The 23,289-nt window shown below is 39.4% G+C and overlaps 1 protein-coding gene across 1 annotated transcript; it reads right to left on the minus strand.

Moving 5' to 3' along the window:
- Positions 1–2,371: 2,371 nt before the first annotated feature.
- On the minus strand, positions 2,372–21,415 carry LOC114651564 (killer cell lectin-like receptor subfamily G member 1). The gene is made up of 5 exons (XM_051928513.1): positions 21,358–21,415; positions 20,718–20,819; positions 18,163–18,264; positions 6,308–6,367; positions 2,372–3,895 (listed from the first exon to the last, which is right to left on the minus strand). The coding sequence occupies exons 1-5, from the start codon at positions 21,413–21,415 to the stop codon at positions 3,720–3,722; spliced, it is 498 nt and encodes a 165-aa protein (XP_051784473.1). The 3' UTR covers positions 2,372–3,719.
- Positions 21,416–23,289: the final 1,874 nt, after the last annotated feature.

The raw sequence follows: 23,289 nt of genomic DNA on the forward strand, positions 1-23,289 counted from the left end.
ATTAAGGTGGATTATGCTATGAATACTTTTGTGTGTGTGTGTCTTTTTTGTAGTCACTCTTTTGTTGGTATTGTATCAATGTTATTGATCTGAGGATTCATGCAAGACATTGATTTCATTGTACTGTGTGCACATAACAAGAAAGCAATCTTAAAAACTTCTACAGAGCCAACAATTACAGACAAATCCAAACTTAGCCTCAATGCTTTTACATGCACTAGAACTGTGCACACAAATGTCACATACAACAGTTGATTTAAACATTTAATAGCATCTTCAATGACAAAGTATGGTGATAAAAAAATGCCATATTTAAGATTATTTTAATAAATGTTCAAACCAACTATATTGAGCTGTAATTGTACTTCTCAAACAAAATATAATAAAACAATGCTTCTACCAAATGGCAATAAATTCATGTAAATGTATCTTTACTGATGACCTACAATTATCTTGTCAATTCATTTTGCACCCTAAAACACTGTAAGTCCTGGACGGATTCATTTGGAGTTTTGGCATGAAGGGGTACATAAGGCTTCACCCCCCTATGATGGTCCTTTGTCCCTCCCAGTTTTGCTCTTCTCACAGATCCATTTGTTTTCTGTGGCACAGAGGGAGGTTTTGAGGCCATTACTTGTTATCATGGAACATTCTAGAGATGAGTCACTTCTGTCCAAACTGAAACTATAAAGAGAGAAAAGAGTGAGTGTGAGACACCTGAGAGATGACACAACATGTCTGTCTGATTACAAGGCTGAGAACAAGAAGACCACCTGGTTGAATTCAGTGGGGTCCTGTCCACCCAGTGCCAGCCTAACCCGGTGTCATTTCTACTCAGTCCAATCCAGTAGTTGTGATTTCTGTGAGTCTTGATGTGCTCCTGTACTCTTTCCTGAAGAAGAAACAGTGATGTCATATCACAATGTACTGAATAGCTGATATTAAACACTGCACTGTCATCATGTTGGAGTGAACAGAAGGAACTGGAGGTGGGATGCGTGGCACTAAAGTGAGAAAGTGAGACATTGTAGCACCCTGTAGTTTTTTCATAGTCTTAGGTGCTACATGAATCTCAATGGGACTAAACCGTGAGACTTTATAAGAATCACTTTTTGTGTCACCATTTTACCAATTTAGTCACAGACTGAGGTCCTCTGAGAATATTTCTAAGTGACATTTCTTTCAAAATGAAAGGGCTATTAAACAAATAAAAATGTACAGCCTTGGCCAAAACTTTTAAGAATGACACAAATATTAATTTTCACAAAGTTTGCTGCCTCAGTTTTTATGGTGGCAATTTGCATCTACTCCCGAATGTTATGAAGAGTGATCAGATGAATTGCAAATAAAATCAACCATTTATCAGATCATCAAGAACTTCAAGGAGAGAGGTTCAATTGTTGTGAAGAAGGCTTCAGGGCACCCAAGAAAGTCCAGCATGCATCAGAAACCTAATCAAGAACTTTATTAAATGGTGCAACTCAAACCACCTACACCTGAACACCAGCAAAACCAAGGAGCTGGTGGTGGATTTTAGGAAGACCAGGCCCCTCATGGACCCCGTGATCATCAGAGGTGACTGTGTGCAGAGGGTGCAGACCTATAAATACCTGGGAGTGCAGCTGGACGATAAATTGGACTGGACTGCCAATACTGATGCTCTGTGTAAGAAAGGACAGAGCCGACTATACTTCCTTAGAAGGCTGGCATCCTTCAACATCTGCAATAAGATGCTGCAGATGTTCTATCAGACGGTTGTGGCGAGCACCCTCTTCTACGTGGTGGTGTGCTGGGGAGGCAGCATAAAGAAGAGGGACGCCTCACGCCTGGACAAACTGGTGAGGAAGGCAGGCTCTATTGTAGGCACTGAGCTGGACAGCTTGACATCCATGGCAGAGCGACGGGTGCTGAGCAGGTTCCTGTCAATCATGGAGAATCCACTGCATCCACTGAGCAGTATCATCTCCAGACAGAGGAGCAGCTTCAGCGACAGACTGCTGTCACCGTCCTGCTCCACTGACAGACTGAGGAGATTGCTCCTCCCCCACACTATGCGACTCTTCAATTCCACCGGGGCTGGTAAACGTTAAAATTATACAAAGTTATTGTATGTATGTATACCTGCATTGTTATCACTCTTTAATTTAATATTTTTTTTATCAGTATGCTGCTACTGGAGTATGTGAATTTCTCCTTGGGATTAATAAAGTATCTATCTATCTATCTATCTATCTATCTATCTATCTATCTATCTATCTATCTATCTATCTATCTATCTATCTATCTATCTATCTATCTATCTATCTATCTATCTATCTATCTATCTATCTATCTATCTATCTAGGACCATCTCCTAAAGTTGATTCATGGCTCGAGATCAGGGACACCATCAGTGCAGAGCTTGCTCAGGAATGGCAGGGCAGCAGGCAGGTGTTAGTGCATCTGCATGCACAGTGAGGGAGGTGAAGACATTTGGAGGATGGTGTGGTGGGTGTCAAGAAGGGCAGCAAAGAAGCCAAGAAAAACATCAGGGACAGACTGATATTCTACAAAAGGTACAGGGATTGGACTGCTTATGACTGCTGGGGGAAAGTCCTTTTCTCTGGTGAACCCCCTTTCTGATTGTTTGGGGCATCTGGAGAAAAAAAGGTGAGCACTACCTTCAGTCCTGTGTCATGCCAACAGTAAAGCATCCTGAGACCATTCATGTGTGGGGTTGCTTCTCAGTCAATGCAGTGGGATCACTCACAATTTGGCCTAAGAACACAGTCCTGAATAAAGAATGGAACCAAAATATCCTCCGAGAGCAACTACTCCCAACCATCCATGAACAGTTTGGTGACCAACAATGCCTTTTCCAGCATGATGGAGCACTGAGCCATCAGGCAAAAGTGATAACTAAGGGGCTCAGGGAACAAAACATCAAAATTTTGGGTTCATGGCCAGGAAGCTCCTCAGACTTTAATCCCATTGAGAACTTATGGTCAATCCTCAAGAGGTGTGTGGACAAACAAAAAACCCACCAATTCTGACAAACTCCAAGCATTTATTATGCAAGAATGGGCTGCCATCAGTCAGGATTTGGCCCAGAAGTTGATTGACAGCATGCCAAGGCAAATTGCAGAGATCTTGAGAAAGAAAGAAGAGCCAACACTGCAAATATTAACTCTGTGCAATATTTTAATAGTTTAACTCTTAAACTTCATGTAATTGTCAATAAAAGCCTTTGAAACTGATATAATGTTTGTAATTCTACTTCAGTATACTATAGAAACACCTGACAAAAAGATCTAAAACACTGACGCAGCAAACTTTGTGAAAACCAACACTTGGGTCATTCTCAAAACTTTTGGCCACAACTGTAGAGTGTGCTGTGAAGTCTGTGTGAAACAAATTAAAATAAAACCCAAACCCAGATGTGCTTAATGAAGTGGTGCGTGCAGAACCAGCCACTCAAGATGAAATGCTAATCACTAAGTGGAATTCTACTGACCTGCTTGACAGTAACTACACACAGCTGGACAAGTTTGATGTTTTCAATGTCGATCTCTTTTATATTTAATTTATTTTTACATTAATACACAGAACAGAATACACTGCACTGGGCAACACGGGGATGGAAGACAAAAGAAGTCTCATGGAGGTCACAAAGAGTTCACATTTCTTACTCTTCACTTTTGTGTCTTGTTATATCAAAGATCTATTAGCCCCATTCCCATTCACCAACTCATTAATGACACGTCATGGCTGCTCTTTACCATCTCGGCTTTATCCTTAAATACAGCGAGGATCGACTGATGTCGTGCACAGAGCTCCATGCTGCTCCTCCAGGCATTCTTCTCATTAGAAAAATAGTAAGAGTGTCCTCCCAAAGTCATGAAAGTGATATGTGAACCTGCAAAGATAAAGTTTGATGGCAGAATCATGTGCTGTGTTTAATACTCAGTTCTCTCTACGATTCCAAAGTTCAGGTGACACTCATGAGCTTCTGTTGAAGACTCACTGGGATGGCAAAACTAAAATTAAACTGTACTGAGGAAGAAGTGAGGCTGAAATCCTATTCTAGGATGCTGTGTGTGCTCAAGATGGACAAATGTGACCCCGTGGTGCTACTGTGGAAATGGAGAATTAAAATTGAGCCAGTCTGTCCATGATCGGTTAAACCATGTTAAAAAATTAACTTTGACCAGTCCAGTGACTAATGTGTTTCATCTTTTAAACATAACTAGCTATAGCGATTGTTTTAAAATAAATTGTACCAAATCACATCTCAAGCTTGCACTCTATGTGTTTATTTTAACCAAAAAGCAGCTCACTTAAGATGTTGACAGTGCATTCATGATTAAATATGATCAGTAACAATATTTGTTAAATAATTTAGAACATTAGAACAATCTAGACGAGAACAGGCCATTCAGCCCAACAAAGCTCGCCAGTTCTATCCAGTTAATTCTTCTACAAAATCATCAAGTCGAGTTTTGAAAGTCCCTAAAGTCTTACTGTCTACCACACTACTTGGTCTTTTATTCCAAGTGTCTATGGTTTTTTGTGTATAGAAAAACTTTCTAATGTTTGTGTGAAATTTCCCCTTAACAAGTTTTCAACTGTGCCCCCCGTGTTCTTGATGAACTCATTTTAAAGTCATGTTCTCGGTCCACTGTACTAATTCCCTTCATAATTTTAAACACTTCATTCATGTCACCTCTTAATCTTCTTTTGCATAAACTGTAAAGGCTCAGCTCTTTTAATCTTTCTTCATAACTCATCCCCTGTAGCCCTGGAATCAGCCTAGTCGCTCTTCTCTGGACCTTTTCTAGCGCTGCTATGTCCATTTTGTATCCAGGAGACCAAAACTGCACCCAGTACTCCAGATGAGTCCTCACCAGTGCATTATAAAGCTTGAGCAGAACCTCCTGTGACGTACTCCACACATCAAGGCGTTATATAACCTAACATTCTGTTACCCTTCTTAATGGCTTCCGAACACTGTCTGGAAGTTGATAGCGTAGAGTCCACACAACTTCTAAATCCTTCTCATAAGTTGTACTTTTGATTTTCAGACCTTCCATTGTTCAAAAATTAGTTGTTAAAATGAGTGAGGGGAACCTGCAGTTGAAATTAATACATGGAAAATTTGCACAATGTTTGATGGTCATGTTTGTTTTGTTTTTAGGATGTCTTCACAGATGCATGGATGAGACAATATACTCAGTCAGTAGGTGAAAATTTAAAGTCTTCTGATATACTCATAAGATAATGTAACATTTTTAATCTGCTTAGGGGTGGAGGAGACCTCTTTTAAAATGCTTGTCTAAATGTTTAGTTTTAGCATGGTTGTACACTTATAGCTTTTCAATATCTACTGAATGAGCCTATTCTAGTTCATCTATGACTTCTTCTGACAGAAGCTGTTGTCCCTTCATGATCAAAAGGACAACAAGTCTCCCTGTGCCTAAAAAAACAAAAGTGGACTGTCCAAATTACTAGACCAGTGGTACTCACTCTAACAAACTGGTACTGGAACACATTAAACCAAATATTCCAGATAGTTCTGATCATCTACAGTTTGCTTATTGTCACAACTATTCCAAAGAGGATGCCATACCCTTCGCATTTCATAAAATTGGCATCACTTTGACATCTGCAAGATTTAAACTGTTATCTCAGAGTCCTGTTTACAGATTACAGGTCAGCACTTAAGGCCGTTGTAGCATCAAAGCTGACCACCAAACACATCAAGTTAGGACTCAGTGCCACCCTCTTAAAGTGGATTTTGGAGTTCCAAATACATGGATATCAACATATATGGATTAGCAGTATCACACTGTCTTTTAACAAAGGCTCTCCACAGGTCAATATGCTACTCTTTGTGTGGACAGACACAACTGTAACTCTGTTATTAAGTAAACAAACAATGACAACACCACTACAGAGAAGATGTTCATCTGCTGACTTAGTGGTGCAAGGTAAATACTCTCACCTTTAATGTCAGCAAAACCAAGGAGTTGTTCTTTGACTTCAGAAAGAAAAAGGCAGACCACATTGACATCTACATCAAAGCGGATGTTGCTTAGAGGTTAAGCAGCCCTTGTGTGAAAACAGCATCCCCGATTTAAGACAGAACTTCAAGTATTAACCTTGAAGTTGTGATGTCAAGAATGTTGATGTTCAAACGATGTTCAGATTCATTTTCAGAGTTTAAATTTAATTAGGCTTGGTCAGTTTCAAATTGTATTTCTTTTAAACTCTTGTGGATTAAGGGTTGGAAGATAATAAGTAAATATATACATAGGTAGATGTACTACACCTTCAGGATCTGATGTCTTAGAAGTGACTTCATCTTGTGTTTCTGCATCACTTTTGTTTCCTAAAATGCAAAGTAGCACACCATCAATCAATAAACAGATTTACTCCCTTTACACGGCTGGTAACTTTAGAAACACAGATAAAGAGGACAGAGTAACCAGAGGCTAAAATCACACCAATACCAAAGAATGAATGCATGCTGGGAAGCACATAAAAATAAAATGTTCAGTTTTATCTTAAAACCTGTGGTGTACAAACCAAAGAATGCAGAAGTTACATTCAAAAAACAGAGCTGACATAGAAACTGTGGAATGTGTGTAAGAGATAATTTTGTTTAAAATAAGACCACATTTCAGTATAGGAAGAATTGATATGATAATTGAAAAGACTAAAAGACTTATTTCAACAGCATTAGGACATTCCAAAAGGACAGGTTCATCATTGTCATCACCTCATCTTCCACAGGAGTTTCAACTACTATTCTTTTGGTATATAATTTGTGGTCATCCTAATCATCTGCATATTCATTTCTTCAAAGCCAACCTCAAAGTAGCAGTGCATCTTCTTCATCTTCTGGTCTCTCCAGAGGTTTGATACAATCTCCATGCCAAGGTTGAGGCACCAAGTTGATTTTACATATACAGTTGTTCAATAGAAAGAAGCACTCTTGACATTTGAGGTGGACATAAGTACAAAGTGAACAATTACTGTCAAATGGAGTACTTTGTCAAATTCCTCACTCCAGAAAATAAAGATCTGAGATTGACTTCCAGTCCCTTTTTAGGCATGCTTACTTATGGCACACTCCTGGGGCCTCATGTATAACGCCGTGCGTAGAACTCACACTATAACATGGCGTAAGCACAAAAGCGGGATTTTGCGTACGCACAGAAAAATCCAGATGCAGGAATCTGTGCGCACGCATACTTTCACGTTCTTCTACTACATAAATCCCGATTTGCGTGAAAAGTAACGCACGTGCACGCGCCTTCTGTCCCGCCCCAACTCCTCCCAGAATTACGCCTCTTTGAATATGCAAATCAATATAAATAGCCTTCTGTGAAAAGACAATGGGAAAAGCACGGGAGAAAATATAAGAATTTCAGCGAATACCAAGTGGAGGCAAAGGAAAAACGTACTATTTGTTGGTTTAAACAGTGGTATAATCAACAAAAGGAAGCTGATCGAGTGACAGAGTGTCGGAAAAACTCGAAGGCTCAACTTCACAAAGTCGCACAGTGCCCGAAATAAAAAAGAAATCACATATCAAAGTCGCCGTGAAAAAGCGAGTCGTAGCCCACCGTCTGAGTGTCATATGAAAGCTTATTAGGGTACAGACAAAAAAAAGGCACACAGTGGGGAAAAAAGCACGAAATGTCAACTTTAATCTCGAAATTTCCACTTTAATCACGTAGTTTATTTTACCATTAAAGTAGAACATCATGAACTTCATCTTAAAATCGTTTAATTTACTAGTTTCTCAAATCCCATTGTAACTAAAGTGGCATATTAAATGCTTTGTTCTGTATTTGATCTTCTATGTGCTCTATGTGTATGAATCACTACCTGCTTTTTAAACGGGCTTTCTCTTTCTCCGACAGGTCACATAATCCATTACATTCTTGATATTACAGCTCTCTGAATAATTAAAATACGAGATGTATACGTGATATCTTTTTCATGATGATAGGAATGAAAGCATGTTATTAAACATGGGAACACGGTGGCGCAGTGCTTGTTCATGTCTCACGCAAGAGGCTTGCTGCGCCATGCGCAACCTTTGATGAAATAATTTATCACAGCAGTACTGTCTCTTTCAAACGTACTAACCTCCAATTCCTGTCCTTACTTTTCTTTCTCCAAAAACTCAATCGCCACACAATAAGCTATGTAATAGACGTGAAGCCATCTGTAAGCTTAGAACTTCGATTCTTCAAAACTTTTAAGGAACATTGAAATATCTTAGTAGTACGTGTTTAATTATTCTATCCGTCTATCTTTCCAGTGTCGCGTCAGCACCAGCAAGAATACAGCGCAAGGCAGGAACAATTACTGAACTAGCTAGCGCTGCGGCACCGTGTCCTCACATGTTTAATTATTAACAATACAGATTATTTAAATGAAGTTAAAGTTTTATCTGTATAATATAATCAACATGTTTTGCTGCATTTCGTCTTAGAAATGAATACCGTCATCACATGTAAATACGCGCTTTATAAAGTGGCGCAGGTTGTGCAATATTATAACTGTAGTGCAAGTTTACAGTGGGGTAATTGTACTTATAAGTCCAAACATTTCTACAAGGACCACTTGATGGACTGATTTAGTGCGTTTAGAGTTCTTGGGATGAAACTGTTTCTAAACCGCGAAGTCCGTACAGGGACTAAAGCGTTTGCTGTGGCTCAGGCAGCATCTGCTTCATGCTGTGTACCGATAATTCTCTTTCCAATCAGCTGCTGCTGTGATTTCCCACTCAGATACAGTGATATAAATACTCCGAGTGGTGCAGTGAGAGTAATGTGGAAAAAGATGATCTGCTGTGGCAACCCTTAACGGGATCAGCTGAAAGAAGATGCAGTGAGAGTTACAACGCTAAAGCAGTTATGGTATTTGGAATACTATGGCTATTCCCTGGACCATTATATTGCTACAGGTTAATTACAATCAGATGCATTACACTAATAAACAATATGCAGTTAATTTCAGTGTATTTATAAAGCCGCGCCAGGAATGTGGATTTAAGAAAGAAAGGGAGATCACACAGGAACAGTAGCACTGCTTTGACGCTGGGTGCCGCCAGTCTGCAAAACCGGGCGGATAAATTGCGTACGCAAAGAAATGAGTTACCGTGGAAATGTGCGTGGCTTTACGCCAAGTTTAGGTTTTATACATCGCGATTTGAGCGTGGAAAGGTTCGTACGCAACATTTCTGTGCGTACGCACCGTTTATACATGAGGCCCCCAGGTCACAGCCATTTTTGATGAGTGCAATGTTGAAATGTTTTAGGAACATCTTTGTTTTCATACCAGACCAGTGTTTGGGGTCCTGTTTGTACTTGGCCATGGGGTTTCTCTCAATCTCAAATCTCTCCTTATAACGGGCTTGATTTGCATACTAATTCCTTTGCTTTGGTCCTCCAATGACTCAACAGCACATTTTGTGCTTATAGAATTATGGTTTTGGTTTCATTTTTGTTACTTTGAGGCAGGTAACGATGAAAGCCAGACTTTTTCATTCAACAAGAAATCTGAAAATGGGCAAAATCAGAAGGAAGCAACCCCTGAAAAGTGTTCAAGTGTTTATGCTGACACAGCTTTCTCATTATCCAAGCAATACACCAAACCGATTGAAAAGGTAGTTATTATGTTGTTATATTGTAAAAAGTGTTGAAAATAAATCACATAAAAATTATACACAGACTTCCTAAAATACATGTGAGTCCACATCTGCAATGTTGGGTGTTGTTCTAGGTTTTATACCATAGAAAGGCATTGAATCTTTAAAATTGTACACAAACAAGCACATTATGGACATAATGCTTGGATAGGGAACTGTGGGAAAATGGAAATAATGCTGATAGCGGGCTGCATGCAGCAATGCTGATAGCAGAAATTTTGCAGGTAGGGAATACTAGACTTTAAAAAAAATATATGTATTTTAATTTTGTGTTAAAGAAACAGAATTGTACAAACATCTAAAAAAAATTCTGAAAAATCTTAAAACTAAAAGCTTAACATATGGGATAATGTGGCAATTAAAAATTGTAAATATTGTCATTCAAAATGTAATACAAGTTTAAATATTTAGTTACATCCTTGGACTCTGATAGCTTTTCGTAGGGCCTTTCAATTTGGTATTACAATAGCTGGTTGCCAATTTTAATTTTTTATTGTCATTTTCCTGAGTTATTGTTATAATTTTTGTCAGATTTTTTTTTTTACTTTATTGTTGAAAACAAGTGAATCTTGCTTAACCCTTTGCGGTCGTTAGGCCAGAAAACTGGCCTTAGTAAAAAGTGCGCTATAGGTCGTCAGGCCACCGCTGGTGGCCCTGCAAGTTTCTGACCGATTTGCACAGTCGCCTGGTCGAGAAAAGTGGCCTGTGTTATTCCCACGTGCTTGAAAAAAATAACTGCTGTAATTTTAGTCGTTTTTACAATAATTAATTACGACTAATGTAGCGTGACGTTGAAAATTAAATACGACTGCAAAGGGTTAAAGTGTGTTTATGATGCAGTTCTGATGCATTTTAATATCTTTTCTTCTGAGTAATATAACGTGGTACCCGGCGGGGGTTCATGCCCGGCCGGGATTCCCAGGAGGAGCGGAGGAGGGCTTGTGCCTCCTCCAGGACATGATGGGGCGCCCTCCCTGGTTGCTTTGGGGACCACGGGTACAGAGCTTGGAAGCTCAACCCTTTGGGGGCCCGTGGCCACCGCCAGGGGGCGCCTTGATGCCTTGGGAGCCCTGGACCTCAGTACTTCCGCCACACCTGAAAGTGCTGGGGGGGAGAGGATTGGGGACACCCGGTGGACTTCCGGTTACACCGCTAGAGCTTCCGCCACACATGGGTGTGGCTACAGAATCCCTCAGGAGGCACCTGGAGTCCTTCCGGGGTGTATAAAAGGGGCCGCCTCCCTCCAGTCAGGGGCAAGAGTCGAGTGGAAGAAGGACGAAGCTTGGTAGAGAGGAGTGGAGGCGGTCCAGAGACTAGAAGGCCTTGTGCGTGTGGCCAAGGACTTGAGGGGTGATTGGTGCTGCGGCACTGGGATTGTGCACTGTACATAGTGTAAATATGATTAATAAATGTGTGTTGGGTGAAACCATCGTGTCTGCCTGTCTGTGTCCGGGCTGTTCCCCACAAACAATACCAGAGTCAAACATTTCAATTAAAGATTCCACCCGTCAGAAGTAAAGTCCTTCATTTAATTGAACCTTACACGTGAAATGAGCAGCACACACAACATCAAACATATGTACACAACTGATATCTTCTGTAGAGAAAACAAGAAACAGTCAGAATCACTGCAAATGTACTGTGCTAACATGCAAGTCCACACGTGCAAAGTGTATGCTGTTAAGAAGCAGAGCTGTATTTAAAAGCTGTATTAACGTTAGATGTCAAGTTTTTAAAAGATAAAGTATTTTTAGTATATAGAGTAAGTTTAAAGTTTGCTACATAGCTTCTGTTGTAGAAAAAGCTGCACAAACGTCTTTACGACTCACGAGCACAGCTGCTGTGTGAACCCCGTGTGCAGATCAACGCCATTCATCCTAAGTTATCAGACATGATTTTACTGGGATATAATACAATACAATACAATTTATTTTTGTATAGCCCAAAATCACACAAGGAGTGCTGCAATGGGCTTTAACAGGCCCTGCCTCTTGACAGCCCCCCAGCCTTGACTCTCTAAGAAGACAAGGAAAAACTCCCAAAAAAACCTAGTAGGGAAAAAATGGAAAAAAACCTCGGGAAAGGCAGTTCAAAGAGAGACCCCTTTCCAGGTAGGTAGGGCATGCAGTGGGTGTCAAAAAGAAGGGGGTCAATACAATACAATACAATACAATACACAGAACAGAACAAATCCTCAATACAGTATACAAATAAACATTTTAGAAGTACATAGCAGAATTTAACAGTAGATGATATCACATAATAGGATTTGGATTTGTTTAGAGTCCTGGAGACCTCATTCATCAAGCTGCCTCCCCCATTTGGCCATTCCACAGCTGAAACAGTGCTGGGCCAGCTAATCCAATGAAAGGACCCCTCTTTCCCACGATTCCTGCGATACTCCATCAGGGATGACTTTACCTTAGGCAGGCAAAACAACTTGACAAGTGGGCTGTGGCACCAAGTGCCACATCTGAGTACAGCCCTTGAAGATATAAGACAGTACAGTGCTTGAAGATCATGCATCACATCTCTGAGCAGCTCTGCCAGCATTACCAAACAACTGTTTGATTTCAGATTTTGTTTGATTGTAAATTCTAAGTAACAGAATATCAGAGGAAAAAATGAGTTTGATGTTATGACGTACTTTGGTTTCATTTGATGGGTCACATTGCAGAAACCAGCACTTCCTATGATAATGTACTGACAGGGATCCTTGAAAATAAAACAGGCAATGAACTTTTTAAGCTTAAAATTGCATGCATGTTTTGTTGGCTAGTCAATTTTGTTGCATTTTGGCTTTGTCCCAGCCAGTGGCGTAGCAAGGTCTGGTGGCACCCGGTGCAGAGTTTAAACTTGTCACCCCCATGTCCACCAAAATATAAAATGAAATTTATTGAGAAAGCAATTTTTTTATTCAATTGGTTAAGTAAAGAGGGCATAATGTTAATTATTTTGCAAACAATTTTTATGAACAAAAAAAAAGTAAAATGCCTTTTTATTAATAAGCCAGTTTAATGTACAATGTAAGAAATCTTTTTTCATAGTGATAGTACCTAGTGCATAACTTTATTATTATTATAATACAACTTAATGAAAACTCAATTGTTTACAAGTTTTGTTCTCTAGACTCTAATCCAACAAACTGTACTTTAACATGATACTTAGAATCTCTTCATTCTAACTTTTTGTTCTGCAAATTTTGAAATTGCGTCATCAAAATCGATACCTTCAGCTACACTATTTTCAGTTGACAAAATGGCTAAGCTAGGGAGTCGTGCTTGGTTCATAATGGATCTGAGATAATTCTTAATTAGTTCTCCTCTCACATGATGCAACAGAAACACATAAAGGTAAGAAAAATCTTAATGCTAAAGTGAGATTGGGAACAGAGTCTAAAAGTTCATATTCTACCACAAACAATAAGAATCTTAAGGAAGTCCAACCAAGAGACTCTTCTTTTGGAATTTTGGCGGCTTTTAGAAATCTTATTAGGCGTGGAATTTCTGTAAGGATACCATCTGCAGAAAGCTCATTGTAATTTTCAACCAAACTTTGTACAAACTTGGGAAGTTCAGTTTCTGTGGTTTCGATCAGATTGCTGGGCTCTAAGATTGCAAACCGATCTGATATACATGCCATGCCTTCGCAACATGTATCGATTTCTAGTTGAAACCTATCAATGCACTCTAACATTGACCTTTTCAGTTCTTGGTCCAAAGTCAGCGGCTCGTCTGCAGCCTTCTCTCCAGGCATAATTTTCTTCCTCCTGACAGTTCTTCTTTTTACTACAGCATCACATCGTTCACCCGCAATTTGCTGCAATTAGGGATTGTTAAAGCCCATGTAAATTATTTGACATGTTATTTTATGTAACATAAAGGCGCATTAATACAAAACCGGCAATTTTTTGTCTCCCCCTCAGAGCTGGTACCCGGTGTGGACCGCACCCACCACACCCACCTTCCTACGCCACTGGTCTCAGCTTATCTCTGAGTGGTGTCAAGTGAGACGTGCATGTACATATATTAGTGGTCCTTTTCTATAATACATTTTTTCTAGACGGTGGTATTTCCAGATTTTTTTTTCCAAGTTGTTAGTTGATAATTTAAAATTCAAAGTAAGCCCATGCTTTAGATTTGAAATAAGAAAGTGCTGTGGATAATCCTTTCCTAACTGTGACACAGGCAAGACCTTTATGGGGTAGTAGTCGAAGTTGGCATAAGTGTATCAATACAGACTGCAATAGAATGTAAACTGGTTATACAAAGTATACAGCTGTGCGTTTACTTTTTTTGATGTGATGGAAATAATTTAATAATGGAATTCTGTTGGCTATGTTACATGCACTGTTCTTATCATGCACAGTTTAAAAGGTTCCATCCATCCATCCATCCATTTTCCAACCCGCTGAATCCGAACAGGGTCACGGGGGTCTGCTGGAGCCAATCCCAGCCAACACAGGGCACAAGGCAGGAAACAATCCTGGGCAGGGTGCCAACCCACCGCAGGACACACACAAACACACCCACACACCAAGCACACACTAGGGCCAATTTAGAATCGCCAAACCACCTAAACTGCATGTCTTTGGACCGTGGGAGGAAACCGGAGCACCCGGAGGAAACCCACACAGACACGGGGAGAACATGCAAACTCCACGCAGGGAGGACCCGGGAATCGAACCCAGGTCCCCAGATCTCCCAACTGCGAGGCAGCAGCGCTACTCACTGCGCCACCGTGCCGCCGTTTAAAAGGTTTTCTTCTTTAATTACAAAATGTACTTTTTAAACATCTGTATCAATTTTTGATCAACATGGCACTCAGAACACTCTCCTCATGAAAACAATTGGCCAATGAATCAATTATTTTTCCCAACTCTACTTTTCAGTATATTCAGTGTCACATGTGTGCACAGGGAACAGTTTAAGGGCCTTGGGGATGGTAATTCTCTGTGTGATATGAGTTTTTGATGAAGAGCGATTTTAAATAAATAATTGTGAATCCTGGAGTGTGCAGGCTCTAAATGGGTGCAGGTGCATGTGTGAATGTGTATGTGCTGCTCCAAGGTTGATTGGGGTGCTTGGCTGATCGCACCTTCACATGCAAATGCAAGCAGGTCAGTCAGGTGCTGCATTCACACCTCGGAGTAGGTGGAAGTCCACATCTGCACTCAATCAGGGCTATATAGGAAGCCTGCAAGGCAGAGTGATAATAAAAATAAAGTAATTTAAACTAAAATAATTAGTGAAGGACAATTAGGAGGCAATTGAATGAGAATAAAATAAAAAAGACAGACCGGAGTATAGCTGGACAGACATATGGTTGGGAGTAAACCAGATAGCAAGAGCAGCATTAGAGCATGAGACAGGAGGCAGAGCAACCAGGGAGCAAAGTGAATGGCACTCCGGATGTCCCTGTTGATCAATGTTGGAGCGGAGACAACAAACAAACCTCCCAAGCTTCCTGGTAGCACTGCACTGGCATACGGGATATAAGAGGTCTTGCAGTGCATGTCACAGAAAATGCTGGTCGAGGCAGGTGGAATGGGAATCTGTAGAGGTGGTTGTATGTGTTGGTATCTCTGTCAGTTGGAAGACCCACTGGGGTGAGCTAGGGAGATATGTGGTGAAGGGTGCACTGAGCTGGCTGAGGAGGACATTACTGTCGATATGGCTTTACTGGAATTGACCAACTCTTCTGGATCCATCTGGATTTTAGAATAGGTTTTTATCCTCCAGGATACTCTGGATGTTATGGATTATTTCGTTTTTTTTAAATTTATCTATGGATACACACATTTTGGACACTTTGTTTGTTTGGTCTTTTGAATAAAAGCACTGAACACTTTGCCCAAACCCCTTGATGACTCTATTCATCCTCATTCTCCCTGATCATATTGGTTTACGACTATCGTCGTTTCTGGGACCAAGAGTCTCCTGGTAGTGACCACCGAGCATAGACCCAGCCCAGACCGTCACACTCTGCTGCTCCAGAGGTTGGCACGGTGTGATAAGGCCTTCTTTTTTTCCTCTCTTTAGACTGAAAAAGTGATAGCTTTTCCAATATCAATGTTACTTCTTGGTGTCTGTTAACCTGGACTGATTTTTTCCTGCCAGAAGTCCACTATTTTCTGAATAGTCAGAACCACACTCTCATCTGAAAAGAAGTCTCTCTTTAATGCTGGTCATCATGTTTTGTGTTTATTTTTAAAATTCAGGTATACATGGTTTGCCCACAGTTGTTCCAACAGCAGACTACTCAAGAGTTGGTATGGGCTGGCATGTTTATGTCTGTACCACTCCTGACTGTCTCTTACTGTATATTACATGACATCCAATCCTCGTCCTTTACCTTGTGAGTGAGGGGTCCACATGAAAGCTCCATGTCACAGGCCTGGGGGTTATTTTTCGTACGTGGATTACTCGTTTAGCCAGATGTAATTGTTGACGATTTGGCCTGATCCTGGATCTGTCGGTTTTTCAAAACTCTTGCTGAAAGTGTTATCATAGCAACACATCCAAATCCTCAAACCTGATCGGAGCAGGTTTGTTCGATGTAAACAAGGATTAGCTCACACACTTAATCAGTGTCCCATGCGTGGAATTCATTCAGTCATGACTTCACTGTTCATGAATGAACGACCAATTGATATCGGTACGCAAATTATAAGAAGAGAATTTCATATAGAGAGGGTTTTGCGCAATCGGCAAGATCCTTTATTGCTCCCGGAGGACATTCTTTTCGAAAGATACCGCTTTAAGCCGAGGGGGAATATTGTACCTCAAAGATTTATTAGCACCTTATATTCAAAGTCAAACTCGGCGAAGTCGTGCTCTCACAACCACACAGAGAGTATGCATTGCTTTGAGGTTTTTTGCAAGCGGCACTTTTTTATATACTGTAGGCGATGCGGAAAATCTAACTAAAAGTGCAGTTTGCCAGGCAATTCGTAAAGTCTGTTTGGCTCTGAAATATTTCCTTTGGGTTTTCATAGTGTTTCCTGGACACCTGCGTGTGCAGACAAAAGAGGCGTTTCATGCCATCGCAGGTAGGTAATACACAGGTAAAAACACCCACAGTTCCATGAAGAATCTCAATCAACCTAACATTCTCATTACCAGGATTTCCAAATGTGATTGGGGCACATGGGACTGATCACAGTGGAGTTTGATCAAACATTATTTGGAAAATGTACCTCTCCTCCTGATGAATAATCAGACACAGTGTCTTCATCAAATATTTGATCTTTGTCAATATCTCATTGGTCAGATACAGGTTCTAGGGATATGACATTTCCCTGCAGCTGACCCCCCCAAAAAAAGAGGGCTATATGGACCATACCTATGGCACACATTGAGGACAAATATATGCGATGACCATCCTTTACCTGAAATGTAATGGTTCTGAGGAGGAGCTTCCCCGTGAAATGCCCTCAGAAACAGGGCGATGGGCATTTTGCTGGAGAGCCAGGGGTTAGGTTTGGACCGCATGGACCTCCACCTGTTTTTTTTGCTTGTCTGCCTTCTTATTAGCTTTAAAATTAATGTTCTTTTACATTATATATGATTCTTTATGTCATCAATTCTTCAAATAGTTATATACCAATATTTACCAATTTGAAGTATATTCTTGTACTTTAATTTAACCTGTCCCCATCTTCTCCTTGTGCTCACGTTTTGATCTGGAATTATGACATATTAATTAATAATTAATCTGACACATTGGAAATGAAACACTGCTTTCAGTAAGTACAATGCACACACGCATTTAATTTGTCGGCCACTTTTTTGCCAGCCGTCTTTTCTGGTCTGGGCTGCTTTTGCAGTGTTACCCCTTGTGCATATTAAATCTTGAAATTCTTCATGTCCATTGAATGAAAGGTCTTGCTCCGCTTGTGTGAAAAAAACTGCGCCCGTTCTTTTGTCATTTTGTTACAGCCTATCAAAGACTTGCTGATCATGTTTTCTAGACTCAATATATATGGGCTTTTTCAATCAGCGCGGGTGCGCGCATTTATCTCAGATGATTAGATCCAACACGACTAATCTACTACACAGCTGTGTTTGAAAAACCGACTTATCTGGATGAGTTTCACTGGCATTAACTCATCCAAGATGAGGCATCTGATCTTGGATGATTTAAGCGACGTACGAAAAATACCCCCCTGGTCCGACAGTATATTTTTGTTTCCAGCATGATTCATTTAAACTTATTTATTTATTCTCTTTATTTAGAACCAAGATGAGAGGTACTGTGAACAGTTTTTTGCCTGGCTGTTTCCCTTAGGCCCATGAGCCATGAGTAATTCTAACAGGAGCTCCACACAACAAGCAGGAAGGATCTCTGAGGCTCACACGCCTCTTCAATCATTAGTGAATTAATAATGAGAACTTTAAAGTGCTGTCAGGACAAGAAGTACTGACCTGAGGAGGATCATATAAAATCTTTATACTTACTTATTACAAACAGATAGACCACCGCAATTGCAAGGCCAAGCATTATGAGAGTGAGGAGTGCAACGAATCTACAGCGTAATATAAAGTTTTTATGTCCAGAACCTGTAGAGAAAAAAATGGGAAATTTAATCAAAGTGGACAGTGGTGACATCACCAGCTGTGTTATTAATGGTGATTAATGATAGGAGGACAGATTGGTATACTTGTACGATGCAACCTTTTATTTTATTAACATCTATTAGCAAAAGGCTTCAGACTCCAGAAAAGACAAAAATACATAACCATTCACTGACACAAAAAATCATAAATTTATAATGTAATTAATAGATTTAAAAAAGATTTAGCCAAGTATAAAGTTATTATCAAAGTTCAAACCAAACCAAAATATTGTGACGCCACAGCTTCTTCATCAAGATCCATATCCAAAAATACAAATACTATTTTACATTTTTTAAATAAGCTCTTTTTGACCGCTACCAATTCTGGTCAGTCTCCTAGCCAAAGGAGAGCCACTTTTGAAACATTCTGAACTGTTGCCACAAATTAAAGGATATGAAAAGAAAATATTTTGTTTTTCATTGATTTTTGTTTTGCCAGGTCATTCCATTGCAAAGATTTATTGAATTAAAATGTACCATCTACAGTACTCTAAATTGATAAATAAGCCACCATTCTCTCACCTGCTTAATCCACTTCAGAGTCATGTGGGAGCTGGGGTCTATCCTATTAGCACTGGATGCAAGGCAGGACACAAACCTGGATAGCACACTAATATGCTACAAGACCCACACACACTCACACCCAATGCAAACTGAGAGATAGTGTTATTAGGGAGTTGGGAGGAAAACTTGTGTACCTGAAAAAAACAAGCAAAGCCATGGGGCAAATGGCACACAATTATTGGGCACATAATTTGAACCCAGGGTTGTAGATCAGTTCAATGTTGCTGAGTTCTGCTCCGTACTTGTACTATTTCTATTATACTATTATATTGTATTGAGGATTACTTGTGTTCTGATCTGTGTATTGTATTGTATTTATCCCCCTTTTTTGACACTCACTGCACACCCAACCTACCTGGAAAGGGGTCTCTCTTTGAACTTCCTTTCCCAAGGTTTCTTCCATTTTTTGACCCTACAAGATTTTTTGTTTTTCCTAGTCTTCTTAGAGAGTCAAGGCTGGGGGGTCTGGAGGCTTTTGTCAAAAGGCAGGGCCTGTTAAAGCCCATTGTGGCATTTCTTGTGTGATTTTGGGCTATATAGAAATTAATTGCATTGTATTGTATTGTAGATCAGTGAAGCATTAGTGCTAACTAGTAATATAAAATAGCACATGTCAGATCACATGTAGGTCTATGTGGTATCAAGCCAGCCTCACAGCAACACACCATTCATAACACCCTGTAATTACACAAGTTTACATTTTTATACATTTTTAAGTAAATTCTAACATTTTTAAGAACTTTAGCTGACTAAAGCTATATACTGTATACATCATACTCAGAGTGAAGTGCTGTGGACCAATCAAAAAATGAACATTTGGTATAGTGTAGGTGTGACTTGAGACTCTGCCCCCTGCCTTTTCGAATGCTGCCTTTAGCTACTCACATCTGTGTCTGTTGAGTAGCAGCTTTTATCACGAGGCAGTCACAGGATGGATGGGCAGCAGAGATAAAAAGGAAGCCTCAGGTAGTATGTTTGTTCTAGTTTTTGCATTTTTGCTTTTCTAACATCCATAATTTAGACCATTCTATTTTTGCATTTGCTTTTTTTTAGAGCTGTTAATTATTTTACTTTTCTGTATATTTTTGTTTTGGTAGTCTGAGGGGCCACAGTGTGTGATGGTTCCTCAGACTGTTCTCACTTACTGGAGATCTGATGCAATGAGTCTACACTGTGCTCAGTCTCATGGTGGGGGCCATGGAGTCAGGTCAAAGGCTTACCACTGTCACCTTTATTCTAGATATTTATTCTACTATTTCTAAAGCCAATCATGCCGTGCCATGTGGTGTGCAATTTTGCCAGAAATTCTATCAAATACAAGTGGAGCAGTTTAATCTAGTCATTAATGACCATAATTATGAAATAACAAATAACTAAAGCTTAGAAACGGGAATGAAGAGCTCATCTAAAGTGGAAAATAATAGCTACCACATCCTATCAGTAAGAAAGCCTAATGTTCCAAACACAAATATAGTTAAGAAAACCTGCAATTTCATCATCCAAGCCTCTGAAAATCTGCTTTGTTGAGTTTATGTTATTAACAGTAAATTCATCGGGATTGCCATACAACTGTTTCTTACAGTGACAAATAATACAAGTATTTTTACAAGTGGTATACAAGCGGTATATAAATAAATAATCATACACCTTTATCATATACTTTAATCTGTTATTTAAGAAAACCAAAGGTATAATAATACTTACAACTTTTTATTTAATTCCATAATATGTATATTTCTGACTGTATTCTGATTTATTGCTTGTTGATATTCACTGGGTTATACACAGGGCTAACAAAAATTCCAATGGCTAAAGAAAAATGGCCAGACGTACCCTTGTTGTTCTGATGATCTGTCAGTGCTGGACCTTCCTGTTGACTTCTCTGCTGTCCTCTTCGCTGGTCCCATTCCACTTGGGAGTAGGTGACCTCTGGATCTGTTAGAGAGAAATAATGTCATTAAATCAGCACCTTCACACTATACTGCCTGAAAATAGAGCAAAGCTCAAATTGGTATATTCAAAGTGTTACAACTGGCTACTAAACAAAGGAAAAAACATCATAAACCTCTAGTAACTTTGACAGAAAGCATCATTTTGTATGTAAATTACTATATTTAGCTCAGGTAACCAAAATGAGCAAAACCCATTTGCAAAAAAAGGGGTAAGTAAGTAAAGGAACAAAATACAAACCTATATGAAAATGATATGAGAAACTGAAAGCCAAAGTTCGATGTCTTTAAACCAACATGACAATGAGAAGTCAAGCAAAATACAACACCCTACAACTTACCAACAGGGCACAGAACTGAAAAGACTCTCCTTAAGCAAAGTACACCTCAGACACTTATAAAACAAGAAAATATTTTTCAATTGCAACATGTAAAGGTACTTCAAAAACAGGTTCAGACCCTCAAATTAAAAAAAAGATAAGAAATATGAACAGACCAGTATGGATATGGTGAAATAAAAATACTGAAATGAGACCTCAGAACTCTTCTTTTTCCAATGTATGGCAGATTGATAGCATTCATAATAATTCATTTATCAACATGTGATTGACAGAGGTTTAAAGTTCTCCAGAATTAAATTTTCAGTACTAATTATAAACCCTTGTGTTTTTAGAATATTTAGTTTAAACTTTACAAATTCTTTCATTCTCAATTATATTAGTTATTTCTTCTAAAACACTAAATGAGTGGTTGGAAATACATCTGCATGAATATTTACTGGATGTATATGTGCTGTATATATATATATATATATATATAAAGGGTGCTTGCCCCCTACTCGCTTTGTTCAGCCAACCCCTCTCTCTGGGGGCGCACTTCACGCTTGCCACTTCACGTCTCTGCCGCTTGCGTTGTGAGGGGTTGGGGACTGAACACAAGCTAAGGAGATGCGGACGAATCAGCTGCTGGCTTGCAGCTGCTGCTACCAAGCTGTGTGATCTGTATGTTGCACTGCACGACGATCATTTAAAAGCCTGTACAGCAGCTGTCCTTTTGTCTCATTCCTTGTCTCCTGGGATGTTAAACTGTCTCCAAGAAATTGTTTGTAAGTAGGGCGTGACGTGCAAGTAGTCTCGTGGGACTTTAAAGTGTCTCTCCAAGATGATCACGTCTTGATACAAAATGTTTTTATATAATAGATATAATTAACACTGAGATAATTAGAATACACTATGCATAGAAATTAGAATGTATAATGTGATTAAGAATTAAGTATTAAGCATAACATGAATAAGTTTTAGCTGAACACTTACTTCCATGTTACTTAATGATTTGGCATATTATAAGATATTACCAGTAACGGTGGACTGCACGATAATGTGCAGTGAATACACTTGACTTGAGCATTCCTAGTTTTCCTCTTCTTTCTCTGTATGTTTAGCATTTGTTTGCTCAAAGGTTGATGCGCTTGCTCCTTCCTGAGCAGCTCTTGTTTTCTCCATTCTAGTGGCCCGCTGCTTCTCTTCTATTGTCGGCATCTTTTCTCGTTAAAAAGTTAGTGCTTGTGTTGCAATTACTTAGTATGTTTTCCTTAATTTTTCACTTAGGTTGGCACTTGAGTCTTCAATCTGCCTCAAGAATCATTTAAAATATGAAGAGGTAAGGGAAGTGACGGCGAAGGTGGTAGGCGCACTGCCAAGAGTTGATTCTACAATAAAATAAAATAAAAATAAAAAGAGGAATAATGTTGGAGGTCAATCATCACCCCAAAAGCGGATAGTAGACGTCACGTAGTATATGTGAACCAAATTTCAGGTCAATAGGTCAAACAGTTTGTGAGCTACAGGTGATTTAAAATCCTGGACTGGCAAATGAACAGCCACGGTAGCGTATTATATATAAGGATTATGCACATAACTGTAATCTCACTAATATAGTTTAAAAACTGATAAGCACTGAATGGTATTGAAGTTTTATATAATATAATTTTATACAACTATTAACCAATATAAAATGACATGGTTTACACAAGGTAAAGGGCAGAGATGGCAAAATGCCAAGAGGTGCTAATCATTAGCATAATGAATAAGGGTCATGGATATAAAAAAATTAATGAGGAGTGGGCTTAGCCGAAGGGCATCCAGATAAAGATGGCAGAGTGCCAGTAGGTGTTGTCCATTAGTATATTAGAAGTTTCAAAGTATTTTATCTTTGTTAAAAAAATGTATAAAAATGCCTTAAATTGGAAGTCTAGAGGCTTTCTCCATGGACAGAGCATGGGGATTAATTACCTTAATAAACATCTAAACTGAAACCACAAGGCTTTTGGACTCTGTGTTATTTCCTGGCTTTGGATAATATTATATAAGAAGGGACCTTGAAAAAGAGACAGCTGGACTTGTTACAGTTTGGACTGCACGAGCTGCACAAACAATGGCCACCAAGAGGTAAGCAAG

This window comes from Erpetoichthys calabaricus, chromosome 5, assembly GCF_900747795.2.
Source record: "Erpetoichthys calabaricus chromosome 5, fErpCal1.3, whole genome shotgun sequence".
NCBI classification, from domain to species: Eukaryota; Metazoa; Chordata; class Cladistia; order Polypteriformes; family Polypteridae; genus Erpetoichthys; species Erpetoichthys calabaricus.

What these genes read in the sequence shown, in the direction of transcription:
- LOC114651564 (XM_051928513.1), bottom strand. Translation starts at nt 21,415, where the DNA reads ATGAATGCTATCAATCTGCCATACATTGGAAAAAGAAGAGTTCTGAGG. An exon ending in GGTCTATCTGTTTGTAATAA is followed by an intron (nt 6,368 to 18,162) that starts GTAAGTATAAAG and finishes TTTGCATTTTAG; the next exon opens with GAAACAAAAGTGATGCAGAA. An exon ending in TAAGACATCAGATCCTGAAG is followed by an intron (nt 3,896 to 6,307) that starts GTGTAGTACATC and finishes TTATCTTTGCAG; the next exon opens with GTTCACATATCACTTTCATG.